We start from the raw sequence: 23,943 nt of genomic DNA, 5'->3' as shown, positions 1-23,943 counted from the left end.
CATACCCAGACACGATGAGAACGCACTTGAATAGAAACTGCAAAGTCGATTGTTATCGGGTAAGAAAAACTGGCACAGCTGTTGAGAAATGGCAGGTGTGTACCTGATACAGGTGGGAGACCAAGGGGCTTCTGAGGTTGTTGGCTGCACTGTTTGAAGGGGAATGAGTGTCTATCGCACTTGTAAGTGACAAGTAGGCTAGCAAGTGCATTAGTACAAGAGAGGCCCCAGCATACTAAACTGTCTCCAATGCCTGCCTGCCTTGGCAGCACTCACTTACCAATCCCAAAGCTGGGTAGGCAAGCTTTCCTGAAAATTACAGGCCAGCCAGCCAATCAGTGAACTCCAGGTTCAGTGAGAGACTCTGTCTTGAAAAGTACAATGAAGTGTGTGATACAGAAAGACGTCAATGGAAAGAATGGGAGGCAGAAACTGGTCAAGCAGATTTAGGAACAGGAACCAAGATCTGTGTCCTTGGCCAGTAGTTGGAAATGTTCCTGGGTATGTCCTGGCTAGGAGTAAAAAAACAAGAATAGACAAGTCGCATGCCTTTCAATAGTAACTCTGAATATTAATGGTCTCAATTCTCCAGTAAAAATACATAGACTATCAGTCTGGATCAGAAAATAGGACCCACCTTTTTTCTGCCTCTAAGAAACAACCTCACTATCAACAGTAGACACCACCTTAAGATAAAAGGATGGAGAATGGTATTCCAAGTGAATGGAGCTAAGAAACAAGCTGGTGTAGCTATTCTAATATCTGATGAAATACACCTCAAACAAAACTAGTCAGGGGCAATAAGGAAGGAAAGTTTAGCTTCACTAGAGGAAAAAAAAGTCCACCAAGATATTACAATTATAAACAAATATGCACCAACCAGAGCACTGAATTTCATAAAAGAAACTGTGGTGGACTTCTTAAAACACACACACAATCAATACCAACACAGTGATAAGTGGGTACTTTGACACCTGGCTCTCACCAACAGCCAGGTCATCTAAAAACTCTAAATAGGGAGCCTCTAGAGTTGAATGACGTCAAATCAGGTGGACCTAACAGACACCTACAGAATGTTCCACCCAACACGGCAGAGCACATTCTTCTCAACAGCCCATGAACTTTCTCCAAAATCCACCACATACTGGGACACAAAGCAATTACACCCAATATAGGAAATTGAAGTAACACCCTGCATTTCATCTGACCACAATGAAATGAAACTGGGTACCAACCACCACAAAACTTGAGTTCAAAGCCGGCCTGGTCTACAGACCGAGTTCCAGGTTAGCCAGAGAAACCTACCAACACTACAAAATGACAGTTGGGCCAAGGAAGAAATCAAGAAGAAAATTTAAAAATTCCTAGAATTGAATATTCTAATTTAAATGTTAATTCAAAACCTACAGGATACAACAAGGACCAACATTAAAAAAAGGGGGGTTAAGTTAATAATTTAATAATACATCTGAATGCCTTGAAGAAACAAAACAAAGAATATCTAAACACAGTAGTCTGGAAGAGACCATCAAAATTAGGGATAAACTTAATGAAATTGAAACAAACCAACAAAAAACAATACGAAGAATTAATGAAACAGAGACCATTCTTTGGAAAGATTAACACTGCTGGAAAATCTTTAGCCAAATTAACCAAAAGAAAGAAACCAGGATCCAAATAATAAAGTTAGAGATAAAAAGGAGACATCACAACAAACACTGATGAGATTCAGATACTCTTAAAAGACATTTTAAAGCTCTGTATTCCACAAGACTAGAAAAATTTAAAAGAAATGGATGAATTTCTAGATGTATATGGTCTATTAACACTAAAATAAGATGAAATAAATTACTTAGACTCATAACATTCAATGAAAATGAAGCAGTAATTAAAAACATTCAAACTGAACCAAGCAAAGGCCAGAAGAATTCAGCGTAAAATTCAACCAGACCTTCAAAGAGAACAAAAAAAAAAAAAAAAAACCAATACTATTGAAATTATTCTACAAAAGGCATGAACATTTCCAAATTCTTTTTACAAAGCCAGTATTACCCTGATCCCAAATCAGACAAAGACCCAACTAAGTAAGGCCAGTATCTCTGACGAACATGGACCCAAAAGTTCTCAGTAAAATATTTGCCAAGTGAACTCAAGAACATCAAAAAGATCATCTATCGGGGCTGGGGATTTAGCTCAGTGGTAGAGCGCTTACCTAGGAAGCGCAAGGCCCTGGGTTCGGTCCCCAGCTCCGAAAAAAAAAGAAAAAAAAAGAAAAAAAAAAAAAAAAAAGAAAAAGATCATCTATCATGATCTAGTCAGCTTTGATCCAGAGATGCAGGGATGGTTCAATAAAAATAAATCAATAAATTTATTTCATCACATAAATAGACTCAAGGACACAAACCACATGGTCATCTCATTAAATGAAAACAAAAATCCAACATCCTTTCATGATAAAAGTCCTAGAGAATCTAGGAACAGAGGGAAAATATCTTACCATAATAAAGGCAATATACAACGAGCCCCTTGTGAACATCTGCCGAACAGAAAAACTCAAAGCACTTCCACTAAAATCAGGAAGAGGACAAAGATGTCTACTACACCACCCATTCCCAATCCAGTTCACGGAGTGCTTGAAGTCAGCAAGAACAGCAAAACACGTGCAAAAGATAAAGGGGACTCCATGACCCAGAACATTCAGGCCAGCCAGTCAGTAGGCACCAGTGAATGTGAGGGGAAGAAACCATGTTCAACACGACAGCTAAGACGAGCTAGCTCCTGGCAAGGTTTTAAGTGGGGCAATGATAAGGACATGTATGATCATAATCGTGTTTTAAAGCCCGCCTTAGGAAACCTGCTGGAAGGTAATGCATAACAACAACCACTGTTCTCTGCGGTACTGATAACTATATTTATTAAGATAAAAGAATATTCCAGAAGAATTATGATTGCTTAAAATTAAGTTGGTCACTAAAAATTAGAGTAAAGATGCTGTTTTCTTAAGAGAAAAAAAGGGGGGCCTGGAGCTGAAAGGGTGGAGAGGTAGACAGAATCTGGGAGATGTGGAGGGAGAAACTGTGATCAGAATATATATCAGAAAATAAATTTATTTTCAATTTTTAAAAAATGTAGTTACAAGAAAATGCACTAACATCTTTAAGTTGCACCACACTACAGAGATCTGCCTGGCTATGAAGACCAGGGATAAGGTATTTTAATAGGACTTTGGTCTCAAGAAAGACCAGGGTTGGCTCACAGGATATAAGCCCCCAAATTAAACTGCATTTTAGATCTTTTGTTTTGTTTGTTTTGTTTTTTGAGTCTCTCTACACAGCACTTGCTGACCTGGAACTCACCATGTAACCAGGCCTGGCCAAACTCACAGAAATCCACCTGCCTCTGCGGGAGAGTGCTGGGATTGACAACATCATGACCATATCTTATTGTGTTTCATACTCTTAAAAACCCACAAAACCAAACACTGTAAAAGCAGAGAAAAGACCTGAGCAGCTCCTCTAGAGAGCTGAACTGCAAACTCTGGTTCCCAAACCATTAACGGGTCAGGAAATTAACCAAAAGGCATGTGTACAATCAGGATTTCAGAAGAACTAAGAGCAGAAAGTCAGTGTGCTTGTCATATGAGAAGGCCACTAGCTTACAGCATAGGAAACCCAGGAAATGCCAAGGTCAGAGCAGAGCTGGCTCCCATCTGACCCTCTGTTCCAGTTCTGTGAGAGAGGGATGAGATGGGGGCTGGAAAGAGGTGCCAAAAACTGATTTGTGGTCAAAAAGTTTTTCCAAAACACTACTCTGCCCACTCTGGTGCTGACTGTGTGCTAGCAAGCTACCCAGAAGTAAATGTTCACTATTGGAAACTTCAGGATAAATCTAAAGGCAGAAATGTGGTGACTCCTGTTCACCTGGGTATTAGGTACCAAAACAAAACAAATGCATGGGAAGACTGAGCCGGGAGAAACCGCTGCTGGCCCAGAGCTCCAAAGCTCTGCTTGCCAGTTGCTCCATGAAACGGGACAATTTCACACAAGCTGCCACTCACTTCCTCCCCACTGCATTCTTTCTCACGTGTGGTCTCAGGGGGAGGTAACTGCAGGGAATTTTTGTTCACCCAGGCACTCCAAGGGCACAAAGTGGTTCTGAGACACAAATTCCCTCCTTTTCCAAGATGAAGAGACTCAGTCTGAGTGTGAGGGGAAATGGACTTGGCTCTGGTCTCAGCACCCGCCCTGGTTCTTTTTCAAGAATTTTAAATTAAAAACAGAAAAGCCCACGGCAGAAAATGCTACAGAGGACAAGTAAGCAACCTCTTTGCTCTTTTGGCCTTACTGGCCATTTCTCAGAATCCTGGATTAATTTTTACTAATGATTAAATGAAGCATACGAACCAAGAGGCCTCCTGCCTCTGAATGGGGAAAAAAGTCACTGAAATGGCTTGCAGAAGTTGCACCAGGAAGTCAGGCTATGTGTCAGAGGATTTCTATGTGTAGCACTCTCCTCAGGAGACCGAGTCATACAAAATGTTGTCCCTTCAACAGACTGATACTCTAACAGTGTAGGTGTGCAGGACAGCCACTTAGGGGCCCTTACTTAGGGAAGCAAGTACATATACACTGTGTACCATTTAGTTTAGTGCTACAGTGCACATAAATACTTCTGTCTGAAATCATAATTTACTAACTTCTAATGCCATAACACGGCTTAATTTCCTCCAAACTCCAAACCCACAACCCATATGTAGCCAGGGTTGACTGACTCCCACCTCCATCTCCCTGGAGCAGGGGCGACAGGTGTGTGCTGCCACACCCAGTTTATTTGATTCTCCCAAAGATCCAGGGCTCCCACCAACTGAACTACATCCCCTCTTCTCCCAACTCTTGCTTAATGACATCAAGACAAAAAAATGTCCCTCTCTCTATGCCAAAAAGCAAAGCAAAAACAGTTATGGGAAGGAAGATACTGTGTAAATAAAAAAAAAGGATTGCTTTTCAAAGTTTTGATCTCCTTTGCTTGGATTCTCTCTCTCTCTCAAGTGTCTTCTGGATTTTTCTTTCTCTTGTTTAGGGTTATGTATCATAGTCTCAAAATCATTCATGTCAGGAGTCTCAGAAGTGCCAGCCTGGCACTTTTCAGTGTTGCAATTCCAGTGATTAAGATCTGTATAGTCCTACAGAAAAGCTGGTTCCACAATGTAAGAGAAATTCAGAGCTGTCAGCAGTCTTGTAGTGAGCTGAACATGCATGCTTTCCCACGAAGATCTAGGAGTCATCCTGCTCCTGACCTTGGGGCCATACAGGCAGCCCATCTGCAGACTCCTGGGCCTGGCTTGAATGCAGCGTAAAGACCTCACTTTCAACAATCCCATGAAGTACACTCCTTTGGGACTTGAAAGCAGGAGTATTAGTACCAAATGTTAGATCTCTAGTGCAGATGTGAAATGATAGATCTAGTGCAGAGGTGAAAGTTCACTAATTTTACACCATTAAAGAGTTCACATAGTCAAAAATTAGTTTGAACTTCAACCCATCTAAGAAGTTCTCAACTTTCACAACTTCAATTGTAGGATAAACTTTGATTTGCACTTCTTCCAAAAAATTGTATGCAAGTATCATAAAATAAATCTCAGCCCACGCCCGGACAGAAAACACCAAGCCACCATGGTTCCACGTGGAGAGGTTTAATGAGAGAAAGAGTAAAGGAGAGGAAAGGCCAGCCATGGGCACGTGGAGGGAAGGATGAGGAAGGGGGCAAGAGCAGCAAAGAACAAGAGTAAGAGGGGGTAAGAGGGGAGTAAGCTACAGTTGCCAGGTAGCTGTGGGGGTGGAGCTTAGAGAGAACACCAACAACTGTGGTCTAAGTATTAGTGAAGTTTCACATCACAATGAACGAATTAGTAGCAAATGGGCCAACACTATGAGGATTTATAAGATGAAATAAAAGTCTAACCTACCTTTTCAAAATAAAATTAAGTAATTAAGGTGTTGTAAATTAGATGCTCTGCCAACCTGCCTTTCAGTGACTCACCAGCATCAGATTATGTCATCACCAGCCACCACCAGGTGCAGTACTTAAAAGGCCCCAGCCACCACAGATCAATTGACAGCCCCCCTCCTTCCACACGCCTCCCTCCCCCCACTCTCTCCCGCCCTCCTTTCCTACACCTCCCTCCTTCCTCCCCCCTCTCTTCCTCTCTCTCATTCCCTATCTTGTTCATTCTCTCTCATTCATGTTCCCACTCCACCCCCAGACCCCCCCACCCTACCACACACACCCCTAACCCCCCTCACCCCTCCCAACACCCCCAATTCCCCCAAACCTCTTGCTCCAGCTCTGTTGCATAGTGTGATCTCTTGGTGGCACACCTTCTCAAGGGCCCATCAAAGATACACCCACCCCACCCCACCCCCGCCCTTCTCCTAGCATAAGGCCACTCAGAAACACAACAGTTGAGAGACTTAGAAGTGTAAAGCTTTAAAGAAATAAAACCCTTTTAGTCCCAGGTCATTGGCATCTCTATCCCAGGAAGACCCGGTTATCCCAGCCTCAGGCAAGCTGCTAAATTTCTCTAAGGCGCAGTTTTAAGTATCTGTTTAGGGAAACTCTGGCAATTACCTCTCAGAGTCAGGAGTTCACTTAAGGAACTGGCAAAGTCCTCAGTAAAAGCCACTGGGCATCAGATTTCCTTCTACAGAGATGTAAATCTGACCCTTATTATTCATGAGTTCTACCCTAAAGGAAGCTGCTGAAAGGCTGGATCTCAAAAGTCAAAGTTTGAGGGGGCTCCCCAAGGTTCCCGTTGTAGTACTTAATCTCTCTGTGCCAGTTGGTTTTGGTCAACTTGACACAAACTAAGGTCAACTGGGGAAAGGAAACCTCAATTGAGGAACTGTTTCCATCAGACTGGACTATAGACAAGTCTATGTAGCATTTTCCTAATTAATGATTGATGGGGAAGGGCCCACCCCATTGTGAGTAGTATCAACCTAAGGCAGGTGGTCCTTGCCTATGTAAGAAAACCAGCAGGACAAGCCCATAAGCTCTGCTTCAGCTACAGCCTGGAGCTTGTGTCCTGACTTCCCAGGATAATGGACTGTGATTGGACCAGTAAGCCAAATAAAACCTTTCCTCCCCAAGATACTTTTGGCATAGTGTTTTAGCAGGAATCAAACTAGGCCCCCCTCCCTCAGGTTCCCTCTCACAAGGTTTCCATCCCCACTCCTGTTTCCACAAGTCATTTTATTCAGAAAAAAAATTCCAAATGTTTGTACCCAGGTGTTTCTGTAATTTTTTTCTTCCCTTTTTGGCTTTAGTTACTCCTGGAGCCACTCGTCCTCCAAACTCCCCACAGTATGGCAACACTCTGAGCGGAGTTCTGACTAGCATAGGCTACTCCAGTCTTACCTTACTCGTAGTCACAGAGACTCTGTATGGTAAGATAGCTGTCCTGTGTTAGAGTTTGTGCATGACAATAAACGTAGGAAGATGTGCTGATTAGTGTGCCAACTTGACACAGGCGAGAATCTTCTGGAAAAGTGAACCTCAATGGATAAAATGCCTCCACCAGACTGGCCTGTGGGCAACTCTGTGATGGCATTTTCTTAATTAATGGTTGGTGTGAAAGGGCCCAGCCCACTGTGGGCATGACACCCGTGGGCAGGTCCTGAGCTGTATAAGAAGGCAGGTTGAGCAAGCCATTAAGCAGCACTCCTCCAAGGTCTTTGCTTTAATTGCTACCTCCAGGTCCCAGTCCTGACTTTGTGCTTCAAATCAACCCTATCATCCTCAGGTTGCTTTGGGTTATGGTCTTTACTACAGCCATAGAAACCTAACTAAGACCAAAGATAAGCATCTGACTGGGCTGGGTCATACCTGGACAGAGGCCCTTCCTGGCTCTCTTCATCTATGCTCTACTAAATAAAACACCCCTTGTAAATTACAAAACCTTGACCAACACAGAGCACACAGGTCTGTGATGATGCTCTTTTTTCAACCTACTTTTCTCCTCTTTCTAAGTATTTATTTTGATTTTTCAAGACAGGGCTTCTCTGTGTAGCCCTGACTGTCCTGAAACTCATTTTAGACCAGGCTGGCCTCAAACTCAAGAGATTTGCCTGCCTCTGGCTCCAAGTGCTGGGATTAAAGGCGTGTACTACTACTTATTAGCATTTATTTTTCTTCTGTGAGTGTATTAGTGTTTTGCCTGCATGCATGTATGTGCACAGATCCATTTCTTCACTGAAACGGGAGTTATAAGCAGTAATGAACCACTATGTGGGTGCTGAGAATCAAACCAGGATCCTCTGCAAGAGCAGCCAGTGCTCTTAGCCACTGAGCCATCTCTGCAACCCAGATGAAGCTCTTACACAGGACCACTGAAACACCATCAGTCCAGAAAGGGCAGCCTGAGAAGCAGCAGGGAAACGAGGGACCCTAGATCCCACAACTGGTATAGCCTTTGTGACTAGAACCTACTTACAACCAGAGCCTCTGCAAGGCCAGTGAGTTCTGGGACTAGGTTCTGCATGGGGGCAGAAAGCTTCACCAGCGACTCGGTTTGATTATAGTTCTTAATTCCTTTATGTTTGCTCCTTTGACATCAAATAAAGATCCCAGTTGTCCCACCTGGGCCACAGTGACCACGAAAGCAAAGGTTTCTTTCACCTACTCTTTAGCTTGAAGATTTGAGAGCCGCCAGCCTACTGGTGAGAGAAGGCTGGGAATGAAATTGTACTTCAAGTGTAACAATCCTCTGAGGGGGAGAAGCAGGGACTGTGCAGCCCAGCCACTCTTCCTCACCATAAAGTTCTGGTTTCAATACTCTGTCTTAAACATAACGGTCTTATTACATAATATTCTTGGCCTGGGGGTGTGACTCAGTGGTAGAAATCTTGCCTAACATGCCCTGACTTCAGAGCTCCATCCCTAGCACCACGCGAGTATACAAAACAAAACCTACACTCTAAAATTTCTGCTACTCAACTTCGTGAGCACCTTGAAAAGACTTGGTCATCACCATCACTGTCATTACGTGTGCACATGTGCATGGCCACCTAGTCTAATATTTCCCCCACAAATGTTTATTTGTTTACGTAAGGTTTTCACAAGTCATCTCAATACTCACTTAACAAACATCAATTAATCCAGAATACTTAAGTTCTGGATTTTCAGAAATGGGTGGTCCTACATCAGACACGGATAAAACAAGTGGTGAGGGACTCCTGTGTGCCAGGTAGTATGTAGCTCACTCATCAGTAAGGTGCACAAAGCTCCCAAGGGAACTTGCGGAAGACAAAACAGACATAACATAGGTATATCACTGTTTAAAACAAAAAACATTAAGGTGCAGATAAAGGCTATAATGAGTGGGAATGGAGAAGGGCAACTAGGAGAACTGGCAAAGCAGCTAATGGTAAAAATTTTCTAAGTGTTGATGAAAATCAATATCCTATCTTCCTATCTTTAGCATCATCTCAAGCGACACTAAGATTGTCTTTGAAAAGCAAGAACGCAGATCGATTCTTTCTTCTAGGGAAAACCATAATGAAAACTGCCTTAAAACAGTTACATTCATGGTTGACTGACCCAAAGAAGCATAGACTTGTCAACCTGAGTAATAACATTTACAGAGACGAGGACCCAGAATTACTATAGAGGCCCGTTTCACGGTAACTCCACAGTAAGAGAAATTCTGTTATGTGCACTGCAAACCAGGAAAGTGAGAGATCCTTTGTGCTGCAATGAACTGAAACATACTCTTCACATGCACTTTAGCCCCTCTAGGCATTGAATATTACCTACGCTAAAGTTGTTCCCTTCAAGGAAACTACATAGAAATGGGAAACAGATGTTTCTAAAGTAATATTATGGAGCTGAGGTCCGGACAACCTTTCTCCTCCTCCGATTGGATTTAATGAACTTACAAATTGCTTACAAATCAGGAATCAATTTCACCTCTAGTACTGGAAAGGGACGTTTATCAATATATTCCTTCAATATATTTTATGGAAAATATTCCAAAAAGATAATTCTTTGACAAAAATTTAAAGCCCAGAAAAATCTATTGCAGTCTAAGCATGTTGTACCAAAGGAAAAAAATTAAATACTGTCACAAGACTTCTTTATGAATCTTAAAAGGCTCCCACGTCTGTCAACCAGTTTCTTCAGTTCTTCCCGGACTGACTGCCATTAACATATGTTGGCAATGTTTCCCCACAGATCTGCATAGGAAATGAAGCAGGCGCCATTTACATCAAGAATGATGCAGATGTAGATATGTAATACACGCATATAATAGACTCTTCCTTTATATTCAAAAACCTAAGAAACAAATCAAGTAAAAATGTTTGAATTTACATTATAGAAAGGTGCTGAAGTGATTATTTTCTTTAAAGTGAACACTTTTTGCTCTATCTTTGCAATTTTAAGAGTCACAGAATAACTCTACCTTGTCATGGTATCAACTTATAATATAAAAAAAACCTAACTACCTGACAGAAGCTTAAAACCCAGACAACTACATACCTCTACCATGTTACAATTGTTTTTAAAATGCTTGTAGATATTAACCAAATAGTAATTTCAGATTAAATTACACTAGTTCATATATTCAAGCGGCATTCCTCTGGAAATCAAAAACGCAATGCAAGGGGGAATACTGAAGGCAGAACCAGAGCTACTTCTGCTAATTAAGCAATCAGAAAGGAAGTAGGCAAAAGGAAGAAACTCAAGCAGTTTTCTGCAAAAGTGATCCCTTGCAACTTCCAGACATTTCCCCTTGAGCTCCAAGACATAAACTTTTAGGAAAGGGGGGTACCACACGCAGAAGCCCAAAGTTACTCTCTTTACAACTTAACAAATCCATGAGTTCGGTGAAAGATGTCCTGCAGATACACAAATTCGCTGAACGGTATGGAAGAAAGAAAATACGTTCCCTTTCTCGTTTCGGGTAACCAAGAATTGGACCAACTAGCAGCGGCTCCAAATCATCCCGATGAATGGAGGGTCCTCCTAGATAAAACACCTGCAAAGCCGGGCGGCTCCTCCCTCTGGTCCTCCCATTCCCTAAACTGGACCAGGTCTGTGTATCTCCTGCACTGTTAACCCAAGGGCTACTTGGACTTCGCCAGAAGCCAGTTGCTGAGACCGAGTCCACCGCGCTTGGAAGCGAATCCGCAGATGCGGTCTACACTCCCACCAAGCAAGGGCCGGACCTCCCTGAGGCAGAGGGGCAAGCAGTCAGTACCTGTCCTCCGAGACGCTGATGACACCCTCTTCCTTAGGCACAATCACCGCCATATTGACCACCTCCTGCGACCCCTCGACCCGCTGCAGCAGGATCGGCTTGCGGGTCAGTGGCTGGGGCTGGATCTCCGCCGCCATCGGAGGGGGCGCGCCCGGGGAGCAGCCGAACGCGCCGGGGGACTTGGCTGAAGAGAATGCTCAGGCTTGCGCTCAGGATCGGGCTGAGATACGGAGCGGGCCTTCGTAAGCCGGCGACCATAGCCCTGCCGCCTGTCCGAGGAACGTGCACGCTCCGGCTCCTAGAACCAACACCACCGCCACACCGGCCGCAAGCCGGCGCCACCTAAGAGAGTAGGGGGCGGGGATCAGGGGGCGGGGCGGGGGCGGGGCCTGTCGCTGGGCAGCCAACCCACTTCCGGAGGATGGGCACTAGCAGCCAATGCGCGTGCGTCAACTCAGCAGCCACTTCCGCCCCGCCACCTGTAACTCGCCGAGGCGGGCAGCGCCGTCGGGACGCATGCGCCCCGCTGTCCTCTCACTTCCACACCCAAAGCTTGGTCCCCTCCCTCTTGAAAATCTGTGAACGCGCTTGCCCAGAGCCCCACCCTCTCCAGACTCTGAGAATGGGGCGGGGTAAAGCCTGCGTCAAACGGGACCGGAAAAGCGCCTGCAGGAAGGACAGACGCTAAACTAGTTGAGACCAGAGTGTGCATGCGCGCAGATGACTCACCTCTAAGTTTTAACAATAATACACCGGAGAGGGCGCTGTACTGTCGACCATAGTTAAGCGGCTCTCGTCTGCACCGCGTGGACTCTTGGGTGTTGTAGTTTTCTCAATCCTCAACGTCCTTGTTCTAGAAAGCAATAACGCACACTTCTCAACCCAGAGATTCTCATACAAGCTTCTTTGAGGGAGTTTAGAAATCATCGCATCAATCTTCTCTTTCTGTTATGACTAAAGGACTCACACTTAGGTCTAATCTTGTTTCCAATCCCTAGCAATTCAACATTTTTGCTTTTCCAGTGACAATGGACAGTTAATACAATCACAATATAGAATGACCTTAATAAGGAGGATAAATGTTGTCTGGGCTATGGGAAAATTGGAGCTCCTTCATACACTTCAGGTGGGGATGTAAAATGGCGCATTCTCTTTTAGGGGAAAATGTAGTTTTGCTTCAAGGGATAAGCACTGCTACTGTCAGGTCCAAAAGAAACTGGATTACTAGGTATCTGTAGTGTCCATTAGGAGAGCAAAGCAAGGCAAACCCTGAAAGCAAAATGCTAATTGAAAGGAACCAATCATAAATGATCGTTTATTTTATGATTCCACTTACATAAAATAATCAGATTAGTGGCTGCACAGAATTGGGAGAGAAAGGAATAAAGCAGTCTAGGCTGCTTTGGGTTCATGTATGTCATTTACCAGGCGTGTGCCTGGATCCCTGGAACTGGAGTTATGGACAGTTGTGAGCTCCCAGTGGGTGCTCTAAATCAAATGTAGTTCTGGAAGAGTGTCCAGTACTCTTGACTACTAAGTCATCTCTACAGTCCCAAGAGGACTATTTTTTATTTATTTTATAGTAAGTGTGTGTATGTGTGCCTGAGTGTCTGTATGTATGCCACATGTGCACAGGAGCCCATCAAGGTCAGAAGAGGTAGACCCCCTGAAACTGGATTTACAACCTATTGTGAGCCACAATATGTTATGTCTTCTAACAAGTGATCTTAGTTGCTAAGCCATCTCTTAATGCCTACTACCAAGGCTATTTTTAATAATTGGATTAAAATGACTTCTTTTAGATTAACTTCTCACTCTTGGATGGCCAATTATGAAATTGTGAGATAAGGAAAGGAAGGGACACAGCAAACTCCATGAACCCTTTTAGTAACAAACAGTGTGTATTTTTTTTTCTGGCACATTCCACAAGCAAAACTGGTAATAAAAGACTGGGCGGGGATCTGGGGCCCTGGAGTCATCTGATGAAATACCCAGGAACTCAGCTGCATAAGGCATTCTGAGACCCATAGAGGTAGTGGGTCAGTCATGAATAAAGTTAAGTAATGGGGAGCTGTGCGTCAACCTTCAAGTAGGAATTTAGGAGCAAGGGCCAAACCTGTGGCAACTGAGGAAAGATATAAAGGGCTGTGGAGTTAGAGGAATTGGTGTTCCAAACCAAAAGAGTGAGATGGGACATAAGTGCTTCACAAGGTGTCCTGAAGCAAATGGCTGAAACTGCTTCTCCACCTGTCAGTTATAGATGGATAATCCCAGTTTCAATTTACAAAATGGTTATAAAAGAAGGAAGAGATGAAGAGTCTTCATTTAGAGGAATAATCCCTGTATCTCGCAAAGAACAGTTACAGAGGATGAGGGAAAGGTATAAGGAATTGGAAGAAGTTAAAGAGAAGAAAAAAGTGTGGAGGCGACCTGACACCTTTCTCTCAAGACAAAAGGAGAGAAATGGATTACTAGTCAGGGACATGGGTCAGCAGTCAGGGCAGACCATCCTGCTGTAAAAGCCTCAGCCTTTCAAACATCAAAAGGCTGAGGATAAGAAAATAAAGGACCCTGTGTCTTTCATTTTCTAAGGCAGTTCAGAATTCAGTTTGAGAGTTGAGTTTTCTTACCAATTCAATTATATGTTGCTTACTCGAAGGCATGCTTTCAAAATCTCTACAGTGTAAGAGCACCATGATAAATCATGCTTCTTCGAGGAATACCTTGTATTTTAATCAAGAACACTAGAAAACATGCATTCTAAGCCCTGGACTGTGGCAGTGGATCTCTGTGAGTTCAAGGCCATCCTGGTCTACAGAGTGATTTTGTAGTACAGCCAAGGCTTCACAGAGAGACCCTGTCCAAAAAAAAAAAAAAAAAAGGAAGGAAGGGAGAGGGAGGGATAGAAAGATGCATTCTGCCTTCTCCCTGTCCCATTCCTTTGAACGGCTGAGCTCCCTCAGTAGGAAGGTTTGGTGGAGACTGGAACATGTAGCTCCATGACAGAGTGCCAGCCTAGCATACTCAACCTGAACTCAACCCCCAGTACAGCAACAAACAAATAAATGGAAACTCTAAATCCAATGGGTCTGAAGCCAGCTTCACCAGAAGGCCTGGGAGTTTCTGAAAATGTAAATTCCTAGACCCTCTCCCTTAAATTCTGCATCCGATGTTTTAGGAGGATGGCTTGAGTACTGTAGAACATGTTTCCAAGTGTTTTTAATGTAGGAAGCACACCAAGTCAGTCCAGTTCGAAATACTCAATAAAGAGCTCACAGGAAGATTGAAGGCAGTGTCGAGCGGGGCGCTCCAGCAGGAAGAGTGGCTCTCATCGGTTTTCTCCCTCAGGAAGGACCATCTAGGCCGATGGACTTTCCACTGTTAATGCATGCTTGTGTTAGGCTAATATCTTTGCTTAGACTGTACTCAGTTGCCCTGGGAACTGCCATGGAGGCGTTTTCTGTTTTGTTTGTGTGTATTGCGGGGGCTGGAGGGTAGGACGGCCTGGGTGTTGGGGGGTGGGGGTGGGAGTGGGGTGGGGAAGTGGTAACTTATTGTTTGAGTTTGTTTGTTTTATTTTTATTTTATTTTACTTTTATTCATTCTGTGTGTGTGTGATATGTGTGTGGGCCACCCTGGAAGGCAGAGGAAGGTGTCAGATCCTTTAGAGCTGGAAGTACAGGAGGCTGGAGCCACGTGAGTGAGTCCTCCGAAAGAGTAGTACACAGTCTTCTCCAGTCCCACTCGGTTTCTGATTTTGAGACCATGTTTCATTATACAGGCCAAGCTGGCCTTGGGTCTCTACTTCTCGGGTGCTGGGATTGCATGCCTCAATGCCTGACTGAACACAATAAACACAAGGTTTTGTATTTTTGTTGTGTTGGGTTTTGCCAGGCTTTCTCTTAACCTTCTCCATTTCTGCTGCTCTAACCCAGACAATATACGTAAAGTAAAGCTCTATACATACCAAGGAATTAAGTAAGATCTACCTACCTATCATCCATCTATCCACCTAGCCAGACTATCTTTTTTTTTTAACTTACCCTTCTTAAAACTTTTTTTCACATTCATATTAGAGGGGAGAATCATGCTACTCGTGAGTGAGGAGGTCAAAGGACAGTTTGCCTAGGTTGGTTCTTTCTTTCCACCATGTGGGTGGCAGAGATCAAGTTCAGGTCATCGAGTTTGGAGCCGGTGCCTTTCCTGGCTGAACCATCATGGCAGCCCAACTCCTATCTTTTTAAAAATAGACGTTATTTTATACAAACACAGTCACAGCAAAATTGAGCTGAGAGCACACTAAGTTCTCATGCACTCCCTGCCCTGACAGGGTTTCAGCTATCTCACATCTCCCACCAGTGTGGAACATTTGTTATAGTCAGGGAGTTCACAGTCAGTCATCCAGAATCCAGAGTTTCCACTAGGGTTTACTCCTGGGATTGTACGTTCTATAGTTCAACCACCATACGATCACACAATATAGTTTTATTTCTCCCCAGATCCTCTGTGTTCCAACTGTCCATCCCTCTTTCTCCTCAGCTTCTATCAACCACTGGTCTTTTAGTGTCTCCACAGCATTGTTTTGTTTTGTTTTGTAGGTCTGGGGATTGCACACAGGACCTGGAATATGTGGAGAAAGGACTTTATCACTCCATGCTCCTAGGCCAGTATAGATTTCCTTTTTCCTGAGTGTTTCATAGTTCCAATCCTACCATAGGTCATCTTTTCATTCATTCCTTCATTTGCTCTCCTGGGTTTAAGGTCCCTCTGTGGTAGTGCTCACATCTTTATGTCTTATTTCATGTTTCCATTGAGGACTCTCCCATTGTCTAGATGCACCGCCCTTTCTGTCTCTATTTGACTACTGAAGGCCATCTTGTGTGTTATCAAGGTTCAGCAAACTCTGATCAAAGTAACTGTAGCTATCAGAGTGCTAGCTTTAGTCCACATATAATTCTGCTAATGAAGAAGTTCAAAGGAGCAGGATTTCTGGATCATATGGCAAGACTGTTCAAGTTTGTAAGGAACTGGCAAGCTATCTTCGGAGTAACTGTGATGTTCTGCATTCCTACCAGCAACATACGCCAGTTAGATTACCTAAACTTCAACGGAAAAATCAATTCTTGGAATTCTGTACAGAAGAACTGAGAGAGCAGAACCCAGTCTTAGGGGAAGGGTGGTGGAGAAAGTCACTGCAAAGGAAAGGAAAGGTATTTTTATAATGCCCATGCTACTACAAACACACTAACCAGTCCCCCAGCTCTGCACTGGCTAAGGAACGAGCCAGGGACTACAGCTGCTGAGGTCTGCTTCTTAGAAGACCCAGAGCTCGGAAATCCCGAGGGCACGTGATCAGAAATAGTGAGGGCAGGGCAGCTCTCCAAAACTGTTGGTTAACTGAAGCTAGAAGAGAAACCTCGGGAGCTAACAACCACAAGAGTCCTAAAAGCTCAGGAATCTGAGCCTAACTCGCCATTCGATAGATAATATCCTCACTCATTCTGTTTTTCCAGAAAATATTTATTCAGTGTCTGCTGTGAGCTGGATGTTGAATATAATTAGCTGTCTTATGAAATCGGGGCAGAGTTCAAAGCTGAGCTTACCTTGAGTTGACCATTAGAAGGCCTCTAGGCATAAGGAACAAGTAAACCAGAGAGATAGCTGTGGTAAGAACTTAGTACTGAAAGTCAGGCTTTAGCTGAAGTCAGAAGTGTTTGGTGAGGGCATCAAAGTGTAGAAAGTACCAGTAGAGGATGCACATAGGACCTTGGGTTAGTCAAATAAGGGAGAGATGTGGATGTGACATATATTGTCATTTAGGCAAAATGACTTAATAACTTGGAAGCACACAATAAAATTCTTCCCTGGCTAAGGAATAGACAACTCCTATCTTGTGACAAATCTGGCAATAACATATTTTCAACAGGTGCCAGGCTTTTTTTGTTCAGTTTTCCACTGCAAATTATACAAATGAGAAAGAGAAATGATTCTGTTGATGAAGAATAAGCCAGTCTTTCTTCTCTAGGAATTAGTTGAAGGCCACTGGTTAATGACAAAAATTTTAATGCTGCCCTGAGAATCCTGGCAGAAATGGCATGTGACATTCTTTGGATATATCTGATGAAACTTTTAAATACTTTTCATGTGCTTCGAAAGTCAGCAAAATATGCATAGCTCACTGTACATGAGGCAGCTGTTCTGATATATGCCTCTGCCTCGCCAACATGGCTTCCGGCAAAGCACTCCCCATGCTGGACTCTACATTGTAAGTTCCTTTAAGCAGAGACTCTCTTATCCCCTGCTGACCTCCTGCCTCTGATATGGAGCACAGTGCAAGGCCTAAAGGGAGAACATAATAATGACAAAGTAGAAAGACTAACTGACTGCGTCTCTTCAGAGTAGTTTCCAGTGAAGTGGCAGGGAGGGGTCACATGTTTCTCATATCAACAGAATTGACTCGATAATTTATCCTAGAGCTCAAATCAGGGCAAATGTTTGTTACCAAAGATGCTCTTCCTGAAAAGAAATTGGTAAGGATCAGGTTCGTATCCCTTAAGAGTAGCAAATGTTCAGGAAAAGGAGCTTTTGAACTGAACAAATTAATGTTATTTTTACTGTTACTGCTGTAATGGAAAATGTCACTGCTGTATGTCTGTAATGGAAAAAAGCAAAAACAAAACCAAGCAAAGTCTTTAAAATGAAAGAGTTTGTATAGAGTATAGAAGAGCCAGAAGCCCCAATGCGAAACAGAGACCAAGACGTTACTGATAACCAAAAGCACAATCCCTACACTGAACTCCTCACACTCGGAAAGTTCTGTGGCTTTCTGTGAACGTAGAGTAGACACTATCAAATCAAGTGTTTTTGAATTTATAAAGATTTGTCTTATTCATATAAGCATTTTCCTGCATATGTGTATGCATAATATGTATATGCTGATGCCTTTGGAGATCAGAAAAGACATCCAAACCTACTGGAACTGGAGTTAGAAACCACCGTGTGTTTGCTGGGATCAAGACCAGGTCTTCTGCAAGAGCAACAAGCAGTCTTAACCTCTGAGCCATCTCTCTAGCCCTGAGTTAAGTTTTGTTGTTGTTTCTGAGAACTCTGGCTGGCTTGGAACTCACAGAGATCCTCCTGCCTCTGCCTCCTGGGTGCCAGGATCAGTGGCCTGCATCACCACACCTAGCTGAATTAAATATTTTTTAAGATAATTCCCTTTTGCGATTGGTGGGGAAAGGATCCAAAAGTGGCACTTTTGGATGGCACTTTAAAAGAAGAGGAAATAGGGGCTGGGGATTTAGCTCAGTGGTAGAGCGCTTACCTAGGAAGCGCAAGGCCCTGGGTTCGGTCCCCAGCTCCGGGGGAAAAAAAAAGAACCAGAAAAAAAAAAAAAAAAAAAGAAGAGGAAATATGACTTGAGTTTCTCACTGGTCCCGACTTGTTCTGTCCAAGCCATCCACAGTACAGCTACTGTAGTCATTTAAAAGTAATAACAGAGAGCGTCGCTTCCTAATATGACCAAATGTTTAAGTGCTTTCTTTCTGTGTCTCCACAGCAGACCCTGTTCTCACTGCAGAGACCACGTCTGTGGGTTCAGGGCAGCAACAGTGCAGAGTCCACTGGTTTCAGTGAGAAGACTCTCAGTGGTTTGTGTAAACAATGAAGAGAGACCTGAGTCACTTCATCAGTGGCCAAGTCACTGGCTCCATTTCTTTGCAATCAATCCCTTTAGCTCTCTGTGACAGTTTTCCTCTTGTTTTCTCCTCATCCTAACAAAATGAGAAACAGCAATCTTGGGTCCGCAATCTTGGGTCCGCGTGCTTCCTCTATGTCCAGTAGCAATGAGTGTGTCTCGGTCCCTTGAGGAAGCCATGGCTAATTTGCTTAGGCTTACAGGACATGCTTTGTGAGAACCAGCTGTGGCAAGAGAATGGATTATGGTGACTGGGGCCCACCCAGCAGCTAGGAAGGAGGTCTGTTGTTCTCGGCTCTGGGACTAGGAAACGTGAATGCGAAGAGAAGAGATACTGAAAAAGCAGCTCCAGGGTTGGGACTGAGAGCCATTCCTTACTGTCCTGGTACAGCTCCCCACCTGCCTCCCCAGAAGCCATGCTCCGATTCAGCTATCTGGTAAACCCTTACTCTCTAAACCTCTGATCTACTGCTTTGTCCTTTGTAAAACCACCTGGCTCCTCTCTTCTCTCTCCCCTTCCATAAAACCCAGGGCCTCTCACACCTAAACAAGTATTTCACCACTGACCAAACCTCAGGCTCTCCACATTCTCACTGTGAGTCACAGTAGACTTGATCTTGTCTCTGCTGTTACACCCTCCCCAGGTAGAGGATGAGTCCTTTGGGAGAGGCCTGTTTTTCTTTCTTCCTTTTTTTCTTTCTTCCTCTCTTTCTTTCTTTCTTTCTTTCTTTCTTTCTTTCTTTCTTTCTTTCTTTCTTTCTTTCTTTCTTTCTCAGCACTATGAAATAACCAGAAGATACATGAGCATCCCCTTGTATAAATTTTGGGTTTTATTGATTTTGTTGAAAGTCCTTTTTACCAAATTGTGTTCTCCCCCATTGTGGGTGTGACCTGTTCTGGCATCATGAACTAGAGGCGACCCTCAAAACTTTCACTGAAGACTGGAACACCTGCAGGTGGGGGAGGAAATGGCCATCACTGATAGGAACCCATGTTCTCTCTACTATTCTTAATCAAAAGGGAGGAGCATCCCCCCAGCACTTTTCCCCACCGTATAGCCTTAAGGAAACACTTCACCTTTACCTCTGCTTTGCCTCAATCAACAGTGTCTGGAGCTGAGGGCTCAGCTAACTTGTATGAGGCCCTGGGTTCCAGTCCCAGAGCTTTAAATAAATAGATAAACAAACAAACAAACAAATTCAGTATCAGTAGCTGAGGTAAGGAATCAAATATTTTAAAAAGAAGATAATTATCACTGTTAATAGTCTTTAAGTATATTTCCTCCTGATTAGGTGTAGGATCTACAGCCAAGAAACGTAGGAAGCAATTCAGGATTTCACACAAACCAATAATGAACCAGCAAATGAGCTGCACTGGGAAAATAATAGTGTTGATACTGATAATTCACGAAGTTTAGAATTTAAAGGGTCCTGGGCCTTGGCAATGAAACCTGCATTGTGTTAGATGCTTCCTTCTCATTTATATTACAGAGTTGGCAGAAGATAGCTCTGTGACCCTCGACATATGAACGTAACTGCTAGGCACCATTGATAAGATAAGATGTACTGAAAATAATGTCTTAGTGGCCCAGCCACAGCATCATTTGACTGCTGATGAAGACAGCATTGAAATGGTATTATCAGGGACGGTTCTTGGAGAGGCTGAGTCACTGCTTTTTGAACAAGACACTGACATAAAATAGATCATACTTTTAAAATGACATCTTGGCAACAAGGTAGAAAACGAAGTGAAGGTGCACAAGGCTAGAGGGCTGGGTGGGAGACAGTCATGTAAATGGGCTGAGGGACCAGCCCACTGCGGGGGCTGTACTGTACAGAGGAAATGGTTTAGACACAGCAACATTGCCTTTTGCACAATGGCAGGAGCTGTACATGAACTCACTTGGATTCCAATTCCAGCCCTAGCACTCTCCACTCAGGTTACCTGGGTAACTATTCGCCCCACCCTAAGTCTTGTCTCTCATCCACACACAGAGGCAAGAGGTGATAATATACTGAGCGCTCATCACCTCGAGGTCTGATTGTCCTGGATCAGAATGAATCAAGCCATTCTTCTTTCTGCTTCTAGCAGTCAGTCCACAGGCACATGCCTGAGCACGGCCACTTAGACTCACCTACCTTTCTGAGGGCAGTGGGTTGGGGGTAAAGGCAGTATAGCCAGTCTGAGAGTCTTCCAGACCATGGTCACACGAGAGTCCAGAGGCCTGGGAGGCTCTGACTGAGAAATTGCTACTCATGTGAAGGGTGGCAACCCCTCTGCCCCTATAATCTTAGCCCTCAGAAGACTGCGCAAGAGGATAGAGAGCTCAGGATTAGCCTGGGTCACATAAGTTCAAGATGCTATATAGGTGAACTCTGTCTCAAAACCAAAGCCATCGAAATAGAAGTTAGGGTCTGAACTTCCTGTTCTGCCTCTTGCCCCACCGATTCCTAGTCCTCCACTTTCCTGCTGATGCTCTGAGTTGCCAGTGCACTCTCTACAAATTCCAGTTCCAAGTAAGTTACTGTTAGGCCCCAAGATTTCCTTTTCCTAAAGTCTGAAATTTAGAGAAAACTCAGCACTCCCTCAGGGACTTAGGGAGCTCCTACTTGCTAAAAGGTGTCATTCTCCTTACCTCTGGCAAAAGGGACAGATGGCTCTTCAGTTAATTTATGCCTGTGGTGCTTATTAGCGTATCAAGTATGGTCAGCCTTTAGGCTCCCTCAGTCCCTACTCACAAGTATGTGTTATAGACAGCACCCTACCCTACACCTCTCCAGTCCCTGAGCTTCCCTTCCCTTCCTTCCCCCAGCTTCTCTTTTCTCCTATGTAACCCAGCTATTTTGCCTACATGTTCGCTTGTCTGTTGGTTCTCTTGGCTCCCTCTCTCCCCCCTCTTCTCTTCCTCTTCCCCCCCCCCATACACCATGACCCCGGATCAGTCTGGATACTTGCCGATGCCTCTGGCTGTTTTCTCCCTCGAATCTACATAAGCCTTCTTCTCAACCATACCCTGGAGCAGTTATGTTCTTGTTTTTCATTCAGTTACCTACTGTTCATTAGCAAGAATCTTGACTAGAACATAATCTTTTGGGATTGGTTTTGAGGACCGAGTAAGATAAATACATAAAGCTCTGACCCCAGTCCTTGCTACAGGGAAATGCTGCTAAGGAAATATAGTATGTGACAGAAGGTCAGATTTTGGTATAATCTCAGTTGAAAGGTGTTTGCCTCGCATACAGGAGGCCATAGTAATGGAGCAGGGTGGTGCTCGCTAATAATCTTAGCACTCAGGAGATAGAAGCAAGCAGATCCGAAATTCAAGGCTAGCCTTAGTTACATAGTTACTTTGAGACCAGCCTGGGAAAGACAAGACTCTCCAAACAAACAAACCAATAGGAAGAAAGGGATCACAGCAAGTCTGCAACTTTCCTAACTAACCTAACAAGGCCAGGGGAGCCAAGAGAAGGAAGACGGTTGGAAAGTGTTTGGGAACGGCAAAGGCAGAGCTCTCCGTGCTCCCACCGAGAAGACAGGTTTGCACACAAGGCAAAGTCCAAATTGTTAGGCAGACACATTAGATACTTCATAATCTGTCCCAACCTGCTTTCCCACACTGATTCTTGTCAACTCATGAAAAATGCCTGTGGAAGGTGTCGGCTTGCGTTGCCTAATGTGACATTTTATGCTTTGTTGCCTTTGGACACAGAGGCCTCTCTAGCTGAAGTGTCTTTTTCTTTTGTTCTGTTAGTGCTGTGGGTCAAATCCAAGGCTTCATGGATGCAAGATAAGCTTTCTGCCACATAGCTCCACCCCTGCATGGAATGTCTTCCTCACCCACCTCGACTTCAGCCCCTCATTTAAAGCACGGTTTACACTGGCTACATACTTTTTTCCCCGTGTAGCATTCTCTTGTGAGAGTTCCTCCCTGCCTTTCTACATTACCACAGACTTCCACTAATGCCTCTAGGATGAGTCACACTCTGTTCTCTGTGTTGTTAGGTGTCCAGGTGTGTGCAGATAGAGGCCAGAGGTTGACTTCAAGTGCTGTTCCTCAGATGCTGGCCCCTTTCTCCTCCTCCTCCTCTTCTTCCTCCTCTCCCTCCTCCCCCTCCTCCCCTCCTCCCATCCTCCCCCTCCTCCCCCTTCTCCTCCTCTTCCTCCTCCCCCCCCTCTCTCTCTCTCGTTTTGAGACAGGGTCCTTCAGTGGCCTGAATCTCCCTAAAGTAGGTTTAGGCTGGCTTACCAGTAAGACCCAGGATCCTACCTGTCTCAGTCTCCCCAGTGAAATACCCAGCTTTTAACAACTTAATTCTGCAGATCTAACTCAGGTCCTTCTGCTTGCAAGGCAAACATTTTACTGACTGAGCTGTCTCTCAGCCTCCCAGCTGATTCTAGTTTTCTCTTTATATCTGTCATCTGTGATCCATGACAATAGAAACAATGATTTAGTCTTCTCTGAATTACCCTGGCTTGACATTATCGGGCCAATCACAACACTACACAGGCTCATCACTGAACAACACCCAGAATATTGTTTTTGGGGGGAAAAAGGAGGCATGACTATAAGATGATAGATTAAACAATTCATGCACAAAGCCAGGTTTTTAAATTATTCATTGACCCGTGATATAATAACAATGTGTCTGAGTTTCTTAGATCCTTCAGGGAGGATTTTAACTCACCTGGTTCTGAAAGGTTGTGCATCAACAGATGCCATAAAGTAATTAGAATTCTTTGCAAGATGTTGCTTCTCTGTAACCAAAGCAATGTGGCTACTATGGAAGAGGGAGTGACTAGAGGCTTGTTATCACAGGCCAACTAGCAGGCTTGGTTATGTGTGTGTGCGTGTGCGTGTGCGTGTGTGTGTGTGTGTGTGCGTGTGCGTGCGTGTGTGTGTGTGTGTGTTATCTGTCCTTAGGTTTCTCTCTCTTTTTAAAATTTATTTATTTATTCACTTTACACCCCAATATCATCCTCCCTCTCCTCT

General features: G+C 44.0%; 1 protein-coding gene across 4 annotated transcripts in view; it reads right to left on the bottom strand.

Moving 5' to 3' along the window:
* The window catches only part of Wdfy2 (WD repeat and FYVE domain containing 2), a 125,710-nt gene extending 114,072 nt beyond the window's left edge, over positions 1 to 11,638 (bottom strand). Inside the window, exon 1 of one of the 4 annotated variants that reach the window (NM_001107269.1) lies at positions 11,258 to 11,638. Coding sequence is in view for 1 of the 4 variants with exons in the window: in NM_001415102.1 (NP_001402031.1) it covers positions 11,258 to 11,394 (137 nt within the window). In the remaining 3 variants the exon portion in view is untranslated. The remainder of the gene's footprint in view (positions 1 to 11,257) is intronic. The other 3 variants (NM_001415102.1, XM_063274283.1, XM_039093327.2) reach the window with 3 other exon arrangements.
* Between the last annotated feature and the right edge of the window lie 12,305 nt (positions 11,639 to 23,943).

The sequence above is a fragment of the Rattus norvegicus genome, chromosome 15 (genome assembly GCF_036323735.1).
Source record: "Rattus norvegicus strain BN/NHsdMcwi chromosome 15, GRCr8, whole genome shotgun sequence".
Taxonomy (NCBI): domain Eukaryota; kingdom Metazoa; phylum Chordata; class Mammalia; order Rodentia; family Muridae; genus Rattus; species Rattus norvegicus.
This window is presented reverse-complemented; position numbering and strand designations above follow the sequence as displayed.